The sequence below is a fragment of the Tinamus guttatus genome, unplaced genomic scaffold (genome assembly GCF_059628265.1).
Source record: "Tinamus guttatus ecotype Peru unplaced genomic scaffold, ASM5962826v1 Tinamus_guttatus_pri_ptg000307l, whole genome shotgun sequence".
Taxonomy (NCBI): domain Eukaryota; kingdom Metazoa; phylum Chordata; class Aves; order Tinamiformes; family Tinamidae; genus Tinamus; species Tinamus guttatus.
The window spans coordinates 4,963,103-4,981,668 of NW_028288841.1; the positions used below are offsets into that span (position 1 = coordinate 4,963,103).

Sequence of the window (18,566 nt, forward strand, 5' to 3'; positions counted from 1 at the left end):
GAGCAATTAGGAAACTGCTGGCTCCCCAGCCGTTCCACTGATGCGTTTTATGCTCCGCTGCTCCTCGACTCCCTCTTTCTTGAAGCAACATTTTAATTTAAGCCTGCACTCTCCATCCTGGAGAGCTTCATACATAATTTAGAGAAGGCTAAAGTGACTGGCCTTCCCACCTCTCAGTTTAACACCTTCATTACAATGAACAACCCTCTCCTTGCTAAATCCTTTCAGAGGCTAATCTGTGCCAGATCAAAGGGGAGCAGCTTTTAAGGCAATCTCCACAGAGCTGAGGTGATTATTAATTCATTGGAAGGTCTCCTCTGAAGTGCCCATTTATTTTTTGTATGCTAATGCATTTAAAACCATTGACGGTTTAAACGCAGGCAGTGAGAAGTTCTCTGCAGAGGCCGATATTTTATTTTAATTTTAGAAAAAAGCTCTGTCAGCAGGAATGATATTCACTTTGGCCTTAAATGAAATTTCGACTTTGGGATTTAAGGGCTGATGAGCTAAATCAGATCTGGGCAGATCCCTTCAACAGTAAACACACTCAAGCACCCCAAAATGCCTCAGGAGATATAATAAAATAATCTGATATATTAAGAGCTTTTTTCCACTCCAAAGTCTCATTCGGACCAGAAATGAACGATCCCAGCAAGGAGTAAAACTAGCAGCCTGTCTGTCCCATGGCTGGTTCCTTCCCTTCGGTAACCAAACCACCTCCTGGCTGGCAGAGACCAAACTGATCCAGGTGCTCTTCCAAGCTACGGAATTTGCTGCAGCCTTCCCAAGCGGCGGGAAAACGGCCCTCGCTGTGCTCGACCAGACCCAGCACTGGCCCAAGGCCACGTGCAGTGGAAAAGAGGTCGAAGAAGTGAGACGAGACGTAAACCTGGTTGTCTTTAGACTTGCAAGAGCCCCTGCCACGTCCCCTGCTAATGGCAGTCAAAACCAGCTGCCTTTTCGAGCCGTTCCTTCTGCCACATACGTCACTACAGGCTGCGGCTGCCTCACCAGTGGGAGAGCTGCTCTGTGCTCAAGTCTCCTGATGGCTCCTCTGGCTTTTCCACCTCTCTCTTGCTGTTTGCTCCCAACATTTCTAACACGCCTGGATTGCTTGAGGTCTCTGTTTTGGCTCCCATGCCCATGGCCACGTTTGAGGGATGCCCTATGGTGGAAGGTGCACCCAGACAGCTCTCTCCTCTGCTCCTGCCCTCCGCCGTCCCCCTTGCCAGGGACTGTGAGTCCCTTTCAGACTCACAATCCTGCTGCCTGCAAACCCCTGCAGCTCCAGCCTCTGCTCCCCTGTCCCTCCAACCATCACCTTTGCGTGATTTCACCACTGAAAACTGGCGAGATCAGCCAAGGGCTCCCACCCACCACACTCGTCTCTCCCTTTTTCCAAGGAACTTGCAGGAAGATATCCTGACTTCACACTCACACTCATTCTTACCAGCCTCTCACCAACCCACCTACCTTCTACCTCACCCCAGCAACCATCAAAAGCCACCTAAGTCTACTCCATCTTAGCAACAGGTCCCCACCAACCCTGCCATAGCTCTTCCCACTCCCCCAGGGGTCTCTAATGAGAGAACGACAATCTGCCGCCCGCCAGGACTCCTTCCAGCCATCTGCTATCCATCGAGGTACTTTTACTGCACCTCTGGCTGTGCCATCTCACCATCAGAGACAGCGAGATGGGGGGTGGTGAGAACTCAAACAAAAGCAAGAGGTAATGATTAGAAAGAGACTCCTGGTTTGTCACAAGCCATCAGAGACGTCTCTAACAGGGCTGATTTATGTAGCGTATTTCAAATAGAAAACAAACAAGTAGAGAGCAATGTGAAAATACTTGAGAAGGCCAAGCATGCTATAAACATTTCCAAGGCGCATGCTTGCCTTAGGTTTCTTTTTATCTCTTTAAGAGCCTGTGCCCCATGGTGCCTTTTATTGTCACTGCACATGGAAACAAGCCCAAAAGATCACTCTCAGACAGAGTATCCCACAAAAATGAATCCTGCTTCAGTCCTCTGTTGTAACAGGAAATGGTGTGATTTTTTCCTTTTCTGTTAGCTGCTGCACCAAGCAGCAGTTTGCTGAAGAGTGCAAGGGTTATTCTTCTTGCTTTTGCTGTCTGCTTTTGGAAGCAAGGGATGGCTGTGCTGAAAACACATTTGTAAACTGTACTATGTGACACAGGCAGGTTATTGCTCTAAATTGTTCCATAGGCTTAAAAACCATGAGTACTTGAAAACCACCTTTATGCTGTTGCATTGAGCTTGCAAAACTACCATGTCTCAGATTTTCTGTTGATTTTTACCTTGTTCCAAAAGGAGCAAGAAGTTTGCCTCAAAGAGCCTCAGTGGGTGCATAGGAGGGGAGAGACCCACTCACACACAGGCATATGGCACAATTTGAAATCAGAGATACTCACAGCTTGTTTAAGTTTTCTAGGCCCGTAAAGGCTCCATTGGTATCTTCTATTGTGCCTGCGATCTCGTTGTGGTCCAGATCCCTGGGGAGAGGAGGAGAGAGTTCACAATCAGCATCTTAATCCCAGGCTTATCGCTCAGAACAAAAGACAGACAGTTAAAGAATGGCTAATGAAGCATTTCCCATTTTTTCCTGACAGTTATCAAAAACATCAAGTCTTGCTGCATAGCAGCACTAATCACCTTTCCTGCCCTGACTCACTGAGATGGCGCATACCAAAAAGGGCCTTGGCTTCTCCATAACTGAAATCTTCTGTGTTTCATAGTTAATAGATTTTTTTAAGGAGATGATTTGAGTCCTTTTCTAGATCTGTGCATCCAAATTGGAGGGAAAGGAAAAAGAATGAAGTCTTGAAACTAAATTAAAGGATTGAAGGGAACTGATAGACAAGACCAGACATGGAGATCACAGATCATCATCTGAGTGAAAATGGTGATGTTTCACTGCAGGATGGATGGTGACCACTTGAGACAAAGGAAAGTTTTTTCTCCACCTTCCTACTCAATTCCAAAGAGAAACCTGAAGTACAAAGGTTCAACAGCTGCTCTTAAATTAAGATAACTTTGGCTATTCCTATGCATATGTGTATTTGAATACAGTTATATTTTCACAACATTATTTGGTCCATTTTCTATGAAGCTGTAACTTTTTCTGGCAATGAACTTGAAACCTCTGCAAAGAAATGCACTATCATCACTACACAAATCTAACTCTCTGTATAAACACTTTAAAAAAAAAAAGTGTAAGAATTCCTTTTTCAGAATTAAGCTTCTTTTGACTTTCAAACTGACCATCAATTAGAAGAGTCAAAGGAGTCTAAAGAAAAACAAGCACAAAGAACAAACAGAAAGATCCACAAAAGCTGTTTAAACAGTTTGTTTAAAAATCCTTCCCTCCTGTGCTTTAATTCCAGCAAACGATGAATACCCAGTAACACAGACAGAAATTTATCATTTCTAATGCTATGTAAAAAGAAAGAAAAAATAAATAGGTCTTGTTGGTTTTGTTACATCACTCAAATTTAAACTCTAGTAGAAAGCACTAACAAAGCAAACTAATTCATCCAGATAACCCACCACCCAGACCCTCGGATTCTCCTTTTGTGCCTTTTGAAGATTACTGTCGGAACAACAGTATTTCCAGTTTAAATAAATTGAGACCAAAAAAGAAAAATCAGTCTCTGCATTTTGTAACATCTCGGGCAGGGGCATCACGGTGCAGCCTCTGAGGTATGTGGCACAAATGCATGACAAACCACAAGAAGAGAACAGAAATAAAATACAAATCCCACAGTTTTAGTATTCACAGTATCTTTCTCAGTCAGGATGGGGCTGATTTTTGCCCCTGGTAGCCAGGCTGACTGCAGTCTTGGCTTGTTTCTTGGCTTTGGTGTGTGAACTAAAGAGGTGAAAGAAGATGGCCAAAAGCCACAACTGCTGCTTCTCAGCTGGCTCCAGCATGAGACCTGAATCCCATGTCCCTGGGAAAGCCTGGCCTCAGCCGGAGTGACTGGATGCGGGTGATCTATGGGCATATCTGTGCCAAGAGGATGGATAAAACCCGGCACTGCGGCGGAGTGCGGGCACAGACGGCTGGGGTGGATGAGAGGTGCCAAGGAGCCCCTCTTTGATGTATTGATGTGGGGCAACAGCAAATATATCCTGCTGGATATATTCTTTCTGCAATTCACTTATGGCTGTCCCACCAATGCCTGTTGTTTTACTCGTCTTTTTACTGGCTAATCCCTTTCTCCTTGGGCATTTCTTATGTTCAGTTCCACCACAGACAGGCTTCTGGGGCAGACCCTTGTCCAATTCCCAAGGCAAATAACAGTGGGAACGGCCTAACAACCTGACACACACACTTTTATCAACAGCCTGCAACATATTATGCGCTCTTGAAAAGGCAGAAAATGCTCTTGCTTGTTGCTACGCTTGTTCTACTGGAGGCAACTCAAAGATTTAGTGTTAGAAAGGCAAAGAGAATGAAAAAAAAAAAACCCTTTTAAACAAATAAATGAAAATAGAGAGCAGGGAAAAAAGAGTGGGGTATTTTGGGCTCCCTCTCTTTGTATCCCAGCTCCTCTCCCAGCCCCTGTTGCCAATTTCCTATTCTTTCTGGCTGGCTGGGCTTGAATGCTGCAGCCTTGTTAATCATTGTGCTGCGGGCCCCGGCCTGACCTCCATTTGAATAGCTCCACATTTCAGCAGTTTCACACCCACCAAAGGCTCCTCCACAATAGCCCATAATTAAAGCAGGCTCGGGTCTTTTTCACCAGGTGCAGGACCCAAAAGGCCTTTCCCTTTATTAAATTAGAGCTCGCTCACACACTCTCTCCTCCTCCTCCCCCCTCAGCCCTAAACATAAAAGAGGCTCCACAGTCAGTGCAGAGCAGAGAGAACTTGCAGCTCCCCTTCCCCTCCATTTTTCTTTGGAAACCTTTAGTTCCGGTCCTGACAGCTGCCTCTGAGAAGTCCCTTTCTGAATGCCCAGTGCCTGAAAGGCTTTGGCCAAAGGTTTTTTTTTTTTTTTTTAAAAAAGGGGGGGGGGGTGGAAAAAGAAAGAAAAGCAGCAAACAAAACCCAAACTCACTTTCCAGTCACTCCCTGCACTGTGAACTTCAAAAAAGAAACAAGTAGGATGCAAAGAATGCTGCAAAAAGGGGAGATCTCTCTGTTCTCACTTCCTTTTAATTACTCAGAGCATAATGGGCCTCTGAAGAGGAATGAAAGTACCAAAGTGCATTTCTTTTTGAAGCAAGAAACTACACTGGCCTGCTGAACACAGCCAGCCTGGGAGCTCGGGCAGAGCTGTCAGGGGCTGTGAGAACTTGGTGGTGTTTCAGGTAAAAGTGCTGAGAGAGCAAGTTTTGGAGAGGGCAGGAGAGTAGCCAGACACTCAGCAGGTGCCAGGGAGGGAGAGCAGCACCAAAGCGGCAGGAACAGACAATTACAAGAAGTTTTGGGGTCATCTTTTGATGTTTCCAAGGCAATCTGTGTACTTCAAGCTAACATAACTCTTGGGCTTGGCAGTTCATACTAGAGCAACGCTACAGTTCTGGTTTCCTAGAGGATGTCAGACTGGTCTACATATAATGCGTGTGTGTGTATATATATATATATATATATATATATATATATGTATATATATAAATCTATCTATCTGTATATCTCCATTAATCCTAACGTAGAAGCTGGTATCGGGACAGGCGAGCTCATTTCCAGATACTATGTTACGTAAGTCAACAAGTGAAAAAATTCCTTCAAATAAAAGTCACTGGTAAATGGCCACAGCCACCATTGGAAGAATCATTTTGTGTTCAACACTTCTCTCTTGATATAGCACAGCAACATTTTTTTTGTTTTCAGGTGCTATCGTTAAGTGTCAAAGCAACAGAACATACTGCCCAATTCTGCAACTGTTGCATTAAGGGAAAGACTTCTGGCTACTTTTATGGTAGTCGCAGCAGCTTCCTGATCTCATGGTTGGGCCCACAGCTGGGTGAAGCTTTGTGAATTGCTATACTTTTGGTTGGAAGCTAGTCCAAACTCTGAATTTCATTGGTTTGTTTCTTTGATGTTCTTCCTCTCAAACCACTTTAACATAGGATTTTATATCTATTATTCAATAAAAATTAACAGCATGCAGAAATGCTCAGTAAGGCACTCAATATGATATTCACAGTGTTGTCACTGGAAGGGATTATTCTTTATACCTCCTGAGTGTAGAATGACCTGACAGAGACAGTCCTTTCCTACGGACTTCCACTTAAGTAAATGACATAGCAAGGGAAATCCTGCCATTAACTGAGGAAAGACCGAGATCTTAGGGTTTCCTTGTGCAACAGGGCTAGTTCCTCTCCTGCAAAGCAGGAATGTTTGGGAAGGGAGGCTGACAAGCTGGAGGCAACTTACAGGACGCGCAGGTTTTTGAGTCCCTTGAAGGCCCCTTCTGCAATGTGGTTGATGGAGTTGTGGCTCAGGCGCAGCACGTGCAGCCCCGCGAGGCCCGCCAAGCTCCCCTCGTCCAGCCTGGTAAGGTTGTTGTAGGACAATATTCTGAGGAGAGAAACAACAGCTCCCATTAGCCCGACCAGGCTTTTCCACACTCATCCACAGCGACCAGTGCCTGCCTCCCATGAGGATCTTAGGAAATGCAGCGTATGCTGGGTGAGTGCACGGCAGTGTGACCAGGAAACGACTGCAGTCTGCAAGTCTGTCACAGGATTCCATGGGGCAGACTGGGCAGCAGCAAGGGAGGCATCTGGCACCCATTTAAAGGCAAGTCTTCAGCTGAGGAGCAGAGGGGAGGCTCCTTCCAAGGTGAACGACCCCAGTAGCCCAACAGAGATGCTACTGGCTACCCCGGGGAGCAGCTGCCCTCTCTCCATGGACAGTACAGGACAACCAGACTAGGGCCTGCGACCCCAAACACAGAGTGGAGTTTTAACTCTATCACTTAGCTTTAGTAAGGGACCTCAGCCTGGTTCTGGTTAGTCCGGACTGCTGGACTCCCTTTGAGGACTGCAAGAACCTGCAGTTCCCTTCGTCCCCATGCCCTGCGAGGGCGCGAGTGACGACCAACAGACGGGCTGTGACGTCCCAACGTGCTCTCGGGAGGCTCCCGGCCGCCGGAGGCGTCTCAGGAGGCGTCTCATCATCGCCGAGCACTCGTGCACAGCAAGCCCCAGGGCTGGGTGGCAGGGTCTCCACCCCGGCAGGTCCGGAGCCAAAACCCTTTCAGCACAAGGCAATCGAACACTTCCACACGCAGGCAGAAGGCATCCACTGCTGCCACCTTCCCTGCACAGGGCGCCGCCTGCTCCAAATCTTCTCCTCTTACAAGTGACTAATACCAGAGGGTTACTTTTCTTTCTAGTTTTCCACCCTGTTTCCTCTCTTTTTATTTTATTTTTTTCTAAAGCCAGAGCTATCTTGTTTTGAACAAGTACCGAAATCCTTCACTGTACAGGTAACAAGAAAAAAATAAATAAATCTCACTGAGTTCCAAACCTCCAAATTCTTCTTCTAATCCTGCCTTTTAATGAGCCTGCTTAAAAACGTGTTGAGGGCTTGCAGGAAAGTTACTGCAAAGCCAAAACCTTAAGTCAAAATAGACACATATTCCTAAGCACTGTGCCCTTTACCTGGCAAAGGAGCTGTCTCTTTTAGTGGGCAGAGGGAAAACTTTGGAAAAAATTCAGTAAGGATTAATGAGTTTCAAGAAGGCACGGGACAACACACTTTCATTCCTAAAGAAGTTGTAGTGTTAGTTATGAAGAACTGGCATCTGGTCAAAATTATGTCCTCACCTGCAATTAAAGAATTTGGCTAATTAAGAAAAAAAAAAAAAAAAGGAAAATTGTTCAAAAGTAATCTTAAACCTGGCTGAGTTAAAAAAAAAAAAAAAGTAGTTCTTCCTGAGCGTGCACAGAAGATTTCCTGTCACAACTGGTGAAGACATGTTGCGCTCAGCTCTTCCTGGTGTCACTCCGAGATGGATGGACAGCAGCAGGTTTTAGAGGGTTTTCACAATGGCTGCGACCAGATGGAAAGTTTCAAGAGCTGAAACACCTGGCAGTGGCTTCCTTCAGCACATACGGTCTCTGCTTCCTGACAGTGGGAAAGGCTGTTTTGCAAAATAATGCATTCTCCTGCTCAGCAGTTTAGATTATCTGGCCTGAGAGAAATCAGCCTTTGCTGCTGCTCCCAGATTCTCATCCAGCAGTAAGAAATCACAGGGATATACGTGTGGAAATGGCTTATGTGCCATTCTGCCCTGGCAAGGAAGTGGGGGAAGTGCACAAAGAGCAGATGCCAGAAGTGTCAAGTAGTGTAAGAAGCACGATATGGAATGGGTTAATCAGGAACCTGTGGTGCAGCTGGGACTCCTGCTGCCAGGCAGTTCTGGACGAGGTGCATCTCCCCACACACTTCATTCCCACTGACCAAACTACAGGTATGAACTGAGACTTCTTCAGCTTTTTGACGTGACCCAGACACCAATTCATCACTCACGTCTGATGAAATCTTACGCCTCCCACCACGAACTCTTCCACGATACTGATGTCTCAGCACCTGCCTGGTGGTGAACATCAATCCTTTCTCGTGCCCATGAGATGGAACGCGGCTTCTTTCCTTGACATCTTTTACATTAATCCAGAGACTTGGGATCAAGTTTTCTCCCAGTGACCAACAGGGAGGCAACATTCAGCTTCGGGTGACTGATCCTTGCCTTAAGCAGGTGAGCGGGGTCTGGCCACCTCTCTTGCTTCAGTCACAGTCTTTGAAATGCAGCTGTTATAACCACAGAAAGCAACTGACACCCAGACTTAGCAATAGGGGAGGTAGGCAAGGATCTTTTAATAAGGAATGAAACACATTCATGTCACTGCATAGAAGCAGTCTAGATATATCTAGTGTTTCTTTTCCTCATCCTTCCATTTCACAGCAGGCCTCTCCTATAAGCACAGCAGGTGTTTTAGTTTTGAGTATCTGATGGCTCCGTGCAGCAGCCTTACCCTAGAGGCAAACGCTGCAAGAGCTGGTACTGTTTTGCAGAGGTGTGTGCTAACAACACCCACATCATCACCTCCCAAATCTCAGCCATCGCCGTCCCTAGCCTCACACAGCAGCACAGTCCTGTTTGTCAGGACAAACGTGTCTCGGTGGCTCCTGCCACCTCAAGCACCAGCCATTTTCCCAACTTCTGCACCAGGGCAGGTGACTTCCTGCCTTCCTGCAGCTGCTTAGAGGATGCCCTCGAAGCCAGAGCCGCTGATGGGCAGCGCTGCTTGTTGGCACAAGTTCTCACTGCACACCTGACACGGGATGGACTTGGCACCACCTGCAATCTCCCATCCACACCAGGAGGGTTTGCAGAGACAGTGTCAAGCAGAAAAGCCAAGAGCACTTCTCCCTGCAGGAGCTCTGATGGCAGCCAGCTCTGCAAGGGCAGGCGGGATTTGCCCATTCCTGAATTCCAGCAGAAACACAGGGTCAATGAGGACATCAGACACTGACTCCCTGGCTTGCTGCAGTTCTCCTGCCAGCACAATGCAGTGACCTAAGTTTGACTATTCCAGGGATGCAGCTTGAACATCTGAGGAAGGTAGACTCCCTTCTTTCTGATGCTTTGGATTTAACAGGCCATGCTTGGAGCATAGTGCTGATTCTGACCATTTGCCTTGAAAATTCCTCCACTGGCATTGCCTTGATCTAGTTAAGTATCACTTGTGGCTCACATATAAAGGAAATACAGCCATCTACAGCATTCCACCAAGCACAGGACCTATTTAGTATTGGCCATCTCAGAGCAATTTGAAAAATCAGGGAATTAAAACAATTAAATATGTATTTTCCTAAAAGGAAAAAGATGGTGCAATGTTTCTTCCACCAAAATAACCCAACTCACATCTGCGTAAATCATTTGGATTCAAAAAATAGCACATTTGGTCACTGGGTCGATTCTAGAGTCTATAAACTTAGACGCGTCTTATGTCCAGCTACCTTTGAACCACATCCCAGAAGACTAGGAACTCAGAGCTGATCTTTCGTCTGAGTCCTGAGCGAGGCCTCTGAAAGCAGAGAGCTGCTTCACCATTCCACTTTTTGTCTAAACTACCAATGTTTAACAAGAGATTTCTGAGCACCAAGCAGACTGAATTACAGTTCATTCCACTAACCACATGTGTAAAGTTCCCCAAAGGAAAAAGTGAATTTGTCCACAGTCCTGCTGAGGGGATGACAGCTACTTCTGTAAATACTACAGTCATCCACGTGTGTCTCTTCAAAAAAGGCATTAAGCGGTGCCAGAGTCCCAAAAGACACCCTTGTGGGGCTATTCTCAACAGCAAGGCTCTTTTTCATTTATCAAAGAGACTGTATTCACAGCTGGAAATCTCAGGAGAGCGAAGCCAGCGTATTTACTTTTCAACAGCTGAGCCCTACAGGAAGGGTAAAGTGTAAACAGGAGAAACAAGGAGAGCTGCTTCTAAGGGGCCAAATCTCTTCTGGTAGAAAAACACAATTGTTCTTTGTGAATGTGGAGGACAAAGCAAGGCTTCCTTCAGGCTGTACAGTCATTATTGCATGGCAAGCAGTGCATGTCTCGTAACTAACTAGCTAAAAAGTGTTGGCAAGCCACAGTTCAAAAGCTCTCCAGGTCTTTTGGCACTGCATCCTGTCAGAGGCTTCTAGCCTTTGTTTCTGGGGCAAACAGATTTTAAACAGGTGCTCCAAGGTCAAAACATCATGAATAAACGGGCGTCACTAGAGGTTGCATCTCCTGAACTTTTACAGATTGATTCAGTGGGCCATGTGATGGGGGAAAAGTCCTTAACTCCCCTTTACCACCAGCACTACATTAGCATCAAGTTCTGCCCAACTGTGACAGAAAACAACTTACAGCTCATGCAGCTTTTGACAGAAGCTCCATCCAGCCATGCGGGATATGGAGTTGTTACTGAGGTGAAGCTGGTAAAGAGATGAAAGGCCATAGAGGGACCCACTGTTGACTTCTGTCAGGCTGTTATACTCCAGGTGCCTGGGGAGAAAAATCAGAAAGAACTGACTTAGCAGCAGCACTGGTCAAATGCTGAAGAAGTTCCCGAAAGAACCGGGATTCCTACACCTGTGTCTACACACCACTGTGGAGATGTGCAAGTATGGGCTTTACTTGGGGCAAGTCTGCAAAGGAAATTCAGGGACAATCTAAGCAAAAGGTTTAAGAAGGTTTTCACTAGCAAATGGCTGTCTGCCCTACCCTCTTCCACATCTCCTCTCACTACAGAGGCAGAACACTCTGCTACAGTCACACAAGCTACTGAACTGGTGTATTTTGAAGGCTTAAGGCCCACAATAAGGTGTGACTGCAGGGCTGTGCTCCACTGCAAATACACTGGGCTTCAACTATCCCATCTGAGTTTGTATTTGTAGAGGTTATATATTTTCATCAGCTACATCATCTCAGTTGCAGGCAGGAGCTTCCAGAAACACTCTGCACTGTCACTTGCGGCCTTAGAAATGCACTTGAAAGCCAATTACTTTGGAAGTTTCCAGCGTTTCTCTGGAATGACTGTTCAATTTGCTCTCTCGTATAGAAAGATCACATTGCTGAGATAAGGCAGCTTGGTTTCTAGGTATCCCAAGCGACAGAATAATCAGGTCTGCAATACATAGTTTCCACGTATCACTCAAAATGACTCTGCAAAAGCCAGATGAGCTTATATTTAAAGACCAGCTGCAGTTTTACTGAATGTTCACATCACCCAACTTACAAAGTAATGCCTCAAATGCTTGAAAAACAGGGCTTCTTTAGTGAACACCTGTTAGTACTTGAGGAAACGGTGAGAACTGGCCCAGGTCTCTGATGAAGCTCTTGTTAAAATGCAGAGGAGTACATGATATCAGGCAGAGCCTTGGCTGTTTGAGAGAAAAGAACCCATCTCCCCAACTTACAGCACTTGCATCTTGGCTAGGCCCCAGAAGGCCCCATCAGTCAATTTGCTTATGTTATTCCGCTGGAGTTTCAGGACTTCCAAGCTGTCCAGTCCCTGGAACGTCAGGCCTTCAATGAGGCGGATGCGATTCCGGTTTAACTCCCTGAAATCACCAAGGCCATACAAGTACATTAAATCCCAGCCCTTTCTCACAAAATCAGCAGCACACAATGGGGACAGCAATGCCAACAACTCCTCCGCCAACCATTCCCAAGGGAGAACCCAAGCACACCGGAAACTTTCAATCGTGGAGCCAGCCAGGGAAGTCAGCTGGGTGTGAGCTCCTAAATAAACTCACCCTGGGACAGACATTGACTATAAAGAAATAATAATGACAGTCCAGCAATTCCTCCAACCCCCTCCTCTCTCTGCACTTCTTTTAAGCCATTTATCCTTTTCCATTTTCACACTTCATCCTCTTTGGAGCAGAGGCACCGTCTGAATCAATGCAGCTGCACACCAGCACTAGTTCCCTCGCAATCCATTGTTCTTAGGGGACTGTAAGAGCCCAGTAAAAACGTGCTCTGACACAACGGGTGCCCAATGACTTCTGAGCTCCAAAGCCAGTTTTATGGCTAAATCTGAAAGCTTTCAGTGCCCTTGAAAACTTTGACCCCTTTTCCTATAAAAAACTAATAAAGAGTGAAATGAGTTGTTTCCAATAACGAGGCAGTCTTAGTATTTTGCATAAATAAAAATGTCCACCTGTTTAATTAAACATATTTTTCTTCCTTTTCTTTCTTTTTTAAATGAGCAATGCTGGGAGGGGGAAAGCCCTCAATCTTTGGCATATACTTGTTTTTGAATACATCCAGTCTCCAGAACTTACTTAAATAACCTTCTGTGAGACTCTCTAGGGAGTTTGAGAGCATCAATCATTCCAAATTCCAGTGAAACTTGTATTCCAAAATAGGCTGAGTTGACCCTTGTTTTATTACCTTTTTTCAAGTGATACAGAGAAACGCTGCCGATTAAAGCTCTCAGCTAAGGGACAATAACTTGTAACTCAGAGGCAAATTTCTTAAGACACATAGGCCTCTGTGTCACACAGCTCAGTTCCTGAATTTGATGTCAATTCTGCACATATGCAAGTACAAATGTACACCCATTCCTTTAGCACACCTTGGTTCACAGCAAAGGACTTTCTTCTCTGTCAAAAGGTTGCCATTGATAGGTGCAGTTTCGACCATCGTTTCTGGACTTTGTATTAACAGAATCTCCTAAAAAGAGTTTAGCCCTTTGACTACAAGCAGCCTTCAGGACGGGCCCAATTTCCCAGCAGAAAAAGCAGAAGGGAAAAGTTAAATCATTACACTTACTACTTACACATAAAGCATATTTATAGCTGCAAATGTCTGTATCCTCCCATGTGAACTATGGGCAGGACAAAAATGATGTGTGATCTAGAAGGCTGCTTCGTCTGCCCAAACATCATCATGCAGTTTAACAACCTTCCATCGTTGCAGTTTTATTGCCACATAAAAATACCTGTGTGGTCTTGAAAACCAAACAACGTGGTGGCTGAGCAGGTCACTCACAGCTTCCAAGCCTCCCTCGCTCCACAGAGCACCAACAGCTTTCAAGGGAGTGGATTTGTCTTGTGCTGTTAAGTGCACAGCATTTAAGATGCTGGTGTCTGCTGCATCCATGCACTGATCAAGAGAATAGCCTCAAAAGTCAACAGCGTACAAGACACTAATTTGCTTTATTAGGTGCTAGAACAGGATTGCTGCATAGCTCAGTCTGTGCTTTATAGCTAGCGGGTGAGGAGGCGTGACATTTGTTGTGCATATCCTCAGGGATGTTTTGTCTCTGTAAAAGGTGGCTGAGCTTAATTAAAGTGCACATTTCTACTCACAGTTGTGTTAGTCTGGGCAGCCTGAACGCCTTGACAGGAAGCTGGGTGATCCTGTTTTTACTCAGCCGAAGTGTTAGCAGGGACCGTGACAGGCTATCAAAAGCACCAGGCTCCAGGGTGCTGATTCTGTTGTTCCCCAGGTAGCTGCAATAAATCATAGCAGAAAAATTAACAGTTTTGTCAGAAATCTCCCTTTATCAGCATTTGGTTGGTCTCCAGACAGGCTGGTGAAATTACAGAAGTGGCTTCAAATCAACTGCATTTTTGGCTGCACAAAAAGTTCGGGGCCTTTCCCAGAGTCATGTGAAGAATGTGAAAAAGTGCTGTGGGCTTCCTGAGAACTCCTTGATACCCTCTGACTTCTGTAAGGGAATTTGGAGCTGAAGCCAGAAGCTGGAGACTATTCCAGCCCCGCATGACTCTACTCATTCCCTGTTTCTTAGACTTTTCCCTCAGCATCTGTCCTAGGGCTCTTATTTGGAGGCAGTTCTTACAGCACAACAGGCAGACATCAGTCCCAACACACGTCTCTCGCGTCCTCTTACAACCAGGAGCAGAAACTTTGGTACAAACATTATTGCAAGCAGATGATTTGCCTGTAGATTTTAGAAATTGCCTAAAATGCTGATTATTTTCTGTTTCCTGGTATAGGCAAATAGCTGGATCGGAATAGTGCTACTCTATTTATCCCCTGATTTAGTCCCCATATAATCAATGAGGGAATTCTCTTCTTAGCATTCAATAACTACTTTAATGCTGACATAGTCATTTCCCCTCCCCTCTTCCAGAGGCACATGGGCTAATCTGGGAAGTAGCATATACATTTTGCCCTGGAGAAGAGCTGCAACCTTGCTGCACATTGTTCTTCGGGCTTCTAGGTTTTCAGCTACAAAGAAACCCCCACACTAAACGGATACTTTATACCTTTTCTTTGTCACTGTATAGGTTCCTATACAACATATTTACAGAAATCAAAAAGATGGAAGTTTAATTAATAACCCAAAACAGTAGGGATAACATGCTACCTTCTAATTCTCCTTTGCATTTAAAAACCTGCTAGATAACCTCATATATTTTCATTCCCTCTTCTTCCTCTAAACACGGTTTGAGGCCCTTTTCTCTGCTGTGGTAACTCAACAAAAGCTGTTCCCAGCAAGAAAAACTCACAGCTCCTTTATGTGAAGTCCCTGCGGAAAGCAGCCGTTTCGGATTTCCGTGATGTCATTGAAACTCAGGTCCAACGTTTCCAGGGCAACGTAGGGCTTCAGCTGACTTGCTTCAATGCTGCGGATCCTGTTGTGATGCCTGAAGCAGGCAGGGGGGAAATGGAGACAATTTAGTGCTCCTAACAAAAATAAAATAAATAAATAGAATATCTGAGGCTACAGCAGGCCCATGGGCTGGCCACGCTGCAGGTTCATGTTACTTCTTTAACCGCTGTCCTAGGAGAACCCATCTCCCCACAAAGTATCTTCCCTAGTGCCCGGGTTGTTCCTATGGCCAGAGAGATGAGGTCAAAGACATTTTCAGGCTTTTGGACCTTTTTTTTTTTTTTTTTTTTTTGATTTGACATACAAAATCAAAATCAAATCCCTTCCGCCGAACTAATGAGTTTTTCTTTTGGCAATTTGGGCTTGAACCCCTACAAGCCTGTACTTCCAGAAGTTTCTCAGCCTGCAAGGAAGAAGTGCGGATCAATGATTTAAGCAAACTGCCGAAGTTTTACACAGAAGTTGGGATTTTCAGAGCCAACTGCAGAAAATAGATAAGCAAATATTATCTCAAGAAAAATTACCGAGCGTTGCATCCTTAATTTCCAAGATTCTTCTGAGAACTCCCAACTTTGGACCACATTACAAAGACTTGCAATACACAGAAATACTGTTAGAGGGTTTGTTCTTGCAAATGTTTCCCCATGTTTTGCTCCCTTTGTCCCACAGTGCGAGCAGGACAGCTCTGTAGGTCCCTGCCTGAGCACTGACTGCAGGATGAGACCCTGTAACGAGTCTGCTGCCTTATCAGCACCCTCCTGGAGGGCTCAATCCATGATTTTCCTTGAGAGGAAAGCTCAAGCTGCTCTCAAGATATCCTCGGCTCTCCAACAGCTGAACACCTACAGTATCTATCTATCTGCACCCAACAAAGTCTTGCTGAAAATCCCCAGAGCTCTTTCCTCTGACTCCTTTTTTGCCAAAAGCAGTAGAGAGAACAGTAACCAATTAAAGCAGTACACTGTGCACAGCACAAGGAGGAAAGCAGATGCCTGCTGTGAATTTAGAGCAGTCACTGATCTTGCTGGCAAGGCTGGGACTGAGGCACTCCAAAGAGAGACACTCACCAGACACTTGAGAACTTGCTGAATAAGAAGGGAGAGCAGAGAGGGTTGAGACGAGAACCGTCTCGAACAACCAGCGGCAGCGCGAAGGCAGCGACGTGGCTACCAGCCAGGTGACCAATATTCATTTATAGCTCGGAACCAAGACTGTAATTCCACATCCATTGCACAGAGCTCTCGTGAACTTAGGTTAATAGACTGAGCAAAATACAGGAAAACTCACTACACCCAGAGTCCTGAGACCTCCATAAATTAAACATATGAGAGAGAAGAGATTGATTTTTCGCAGGAGTAGTTTCTTTCACATAAATTCATTCTGAAAAGTTGGAACTTGCTGAATTTACTAACAATTAACTCCCTCTCTGAAGTAACAGAGTCCATTAAACGAGAGGGTGCGAGGCCCTGGTGCAGGAAAGCGCCTCTGCGGCTGCCTAAGCAAGAGCAAAGCCCAGGCGTGGGGTTCCTGGAGCTCTGCTGCAGCGGGGCTGCCACTTCAGCTCTGATCTCATCGAGGCTGCTGTGGCTCGGATGAATCTGGCTGTAAATTAACAGGAAATGAAGACTTGTACACATGAACATCAAGGATCTACAAATTACCTGACAATTCCTGCACAGGGCAGCTAAGCCGGTATAGGAGGGAGAGCTCAGAGTGAGTTTGGACACAAAGTGCTCTTCAGAAGCCAATTTTTTTTTCTTTTGAGTATTAGTATTTCTGCGCTTTAGTTGCTCAACATATATCCAGTCTGCCTGCCTGCCAGATCTCCCAGCCCTTCCCGAAGGACGGAGTTTAAGAAGGGAAGAAAAGAGCAGGAAAGAAATCTTGTTTGAGCCGCGTTCGCAGTTTCCAGGTGACTCCTGTCCATTCGCCTCTTGCTTTTCTTGTGCTACAGCTGGCAGATGAGATGGATGCAGTATTTCACACAGGAAAAAATGAGGCTTTTTTTCTTTTCCTCCCTCTCCCCGTCTCCTTCAAACATGGGCTGACTCCAAATGCAGCTCTCAGCTCCAAACGCCATCCCCAGCTGGGGAATGTCAGGCGGTTTGCTGCAAAGCACTGCACCCTCTCAGCGCGCTGCGTTCAAACCCAACCAGCCCTGCTGACTTCTCCCATGCGCAGCACGCGGCAGGAATACGCCATGCTCAAACCTTCCACTCGCTCAAGTGCGTTTTGTTTTTCATCCCTTCAGTAAGGGCTGAAATGCGATTTAACCCTTCCTGGTTTTCCTTGGATCCTTTCAGCCTGGCTCCTTCTGTTACCAATTGAATCACACGGCTGCTTTACAGAGCAAAGAAAAGTGACATCATGACTTTATCCCTTTCCTTTAGCAGCCCCTGGAAAAGGGCTGGATTTTTACCAACTAGCTCCTTTAATTTATCTTCCCAGGCTTCAAAGGTGACGGATCGGATTTTAGCACAAATTGCTGAATCAGGCTTTGAAGCACAACTTACTGGTGATCCCACAACCAGGGCGCCTCCAGGTGTCTTTTCCTCTCCCCCTTCCCTTTGCTATCACATCCCTGGAAGCAAATTCCCCCGTCTCGTTTCAGCAGTGTTACCTCAAGAGTATAAGATGACAAGGCCTCAATGTGAGATTGAGCAATTAGAGCCAAGAGTTGGAGCCAAGTCTTTTAGTTTCTATTCCCAGCTCTGGCACTGACTCATCCGCCTTGGGCAAGTTACTTAACCCCTCTCTCTACCTCTGGTGTCTCCATCTGCAGGGGATTGTAACAGCAGACTAGGACATGCTGCAAGGCCACGTTCACTGAGGGCTGTAAGGATTGGGAGTAGAAGTAGCTCAAGTGAAGAATAAATCTTAGGGACTAAGGAGCCCATCGGAGTGTGTTTGGGTTTGCTCATGAGTATGGGAGGCTCTGGCCAAAGTTGCTCTCGTCCCACCGGCCTTTCGGGAGCCTTGGATGAGCCTCTGCCGACCCAAGGCCACGCTGCCCGCTCCTCCAAGACAGAAAAACAAGCAAAATGTTCCAGGGAAGCAGAGCCTGTTTGGGTTTGCTCTGAGGCGGGAGGGAGCTGAAGGGGGTGGCAAGAAAACAACAGGTGGCGCAAATTCAAAAGCTTGCAGCATTTCCAGGAATCTCAGCTTGTGTTTTAGAGGTAAAGTTACACTTTAATCCCGGTGGGTTTCCTAGTTTGAAGCGCCTTTGTGAATATTTGTTCGATAAACAGGCTGTGAAACATTTTCCACTACACTTAATAGGAGAAGAATTCACCTTCCTCCTTGCAGTGAGCGCAGCCCCTGCAGAACTGCTCATCGGTTTAATCCCCGCCGCGGCTCCGAACCACTCGTGCGAGCTGGATGCAGAGCGTGGTGCAAACCGGCCTCTAGTGCTCGAGCCCCCTTTGCTTCCCCGCAGCAGCTGCCCATT

At 45.9% G+C, this 18,566-nt stretch overlaps 1 protein-coding gene across 1 annotated transcript in view; it reads right to left on the bottom strand.

Moving 5' to 3' along the window:
• The window catches only part of LRIG1 (leucine rich repeats and immunoglobulin like domains 1), an 80,324-nt gene that overhangs the window by 10,675 nt on the left and 51,083 nt on the right, over nucleotides 1–18,566 (bottom strand). Inside the window, exons 4-9 of the mRNA XM_088528307.1 lie at nucleotides 15,015–15,152; nucleotides 13,848–13,991; nucleotides 11,949–12,092; nucleotides 10,897–11,034; nucleotides 6,405–6,548; nucleotides 2,432–2,512 (exon numbers count right to left, since the gene is read on the bottom strand). Of these exons, the coding sequence (XP_088384433.1) occupies nucleotides 2,432–2,512; nucleotides 6,405–6,548; nucleotides 10,897–11,034; nucleotides 11,949–12,092; nucleotides 13,848–13,991; nucleotides 15,015–15,152 (789 nt within the window). The remainder of the gene's footprint in view (nucleotides 1–2,431; nucleotides 2,513–6,404; nucleotides 6,549–10,896; nucleotides 11,035–11,948; nucleotides 12,093–13,847; nucleotides 13,992–15,014; nucleotides 15,153–18,566) is intronic.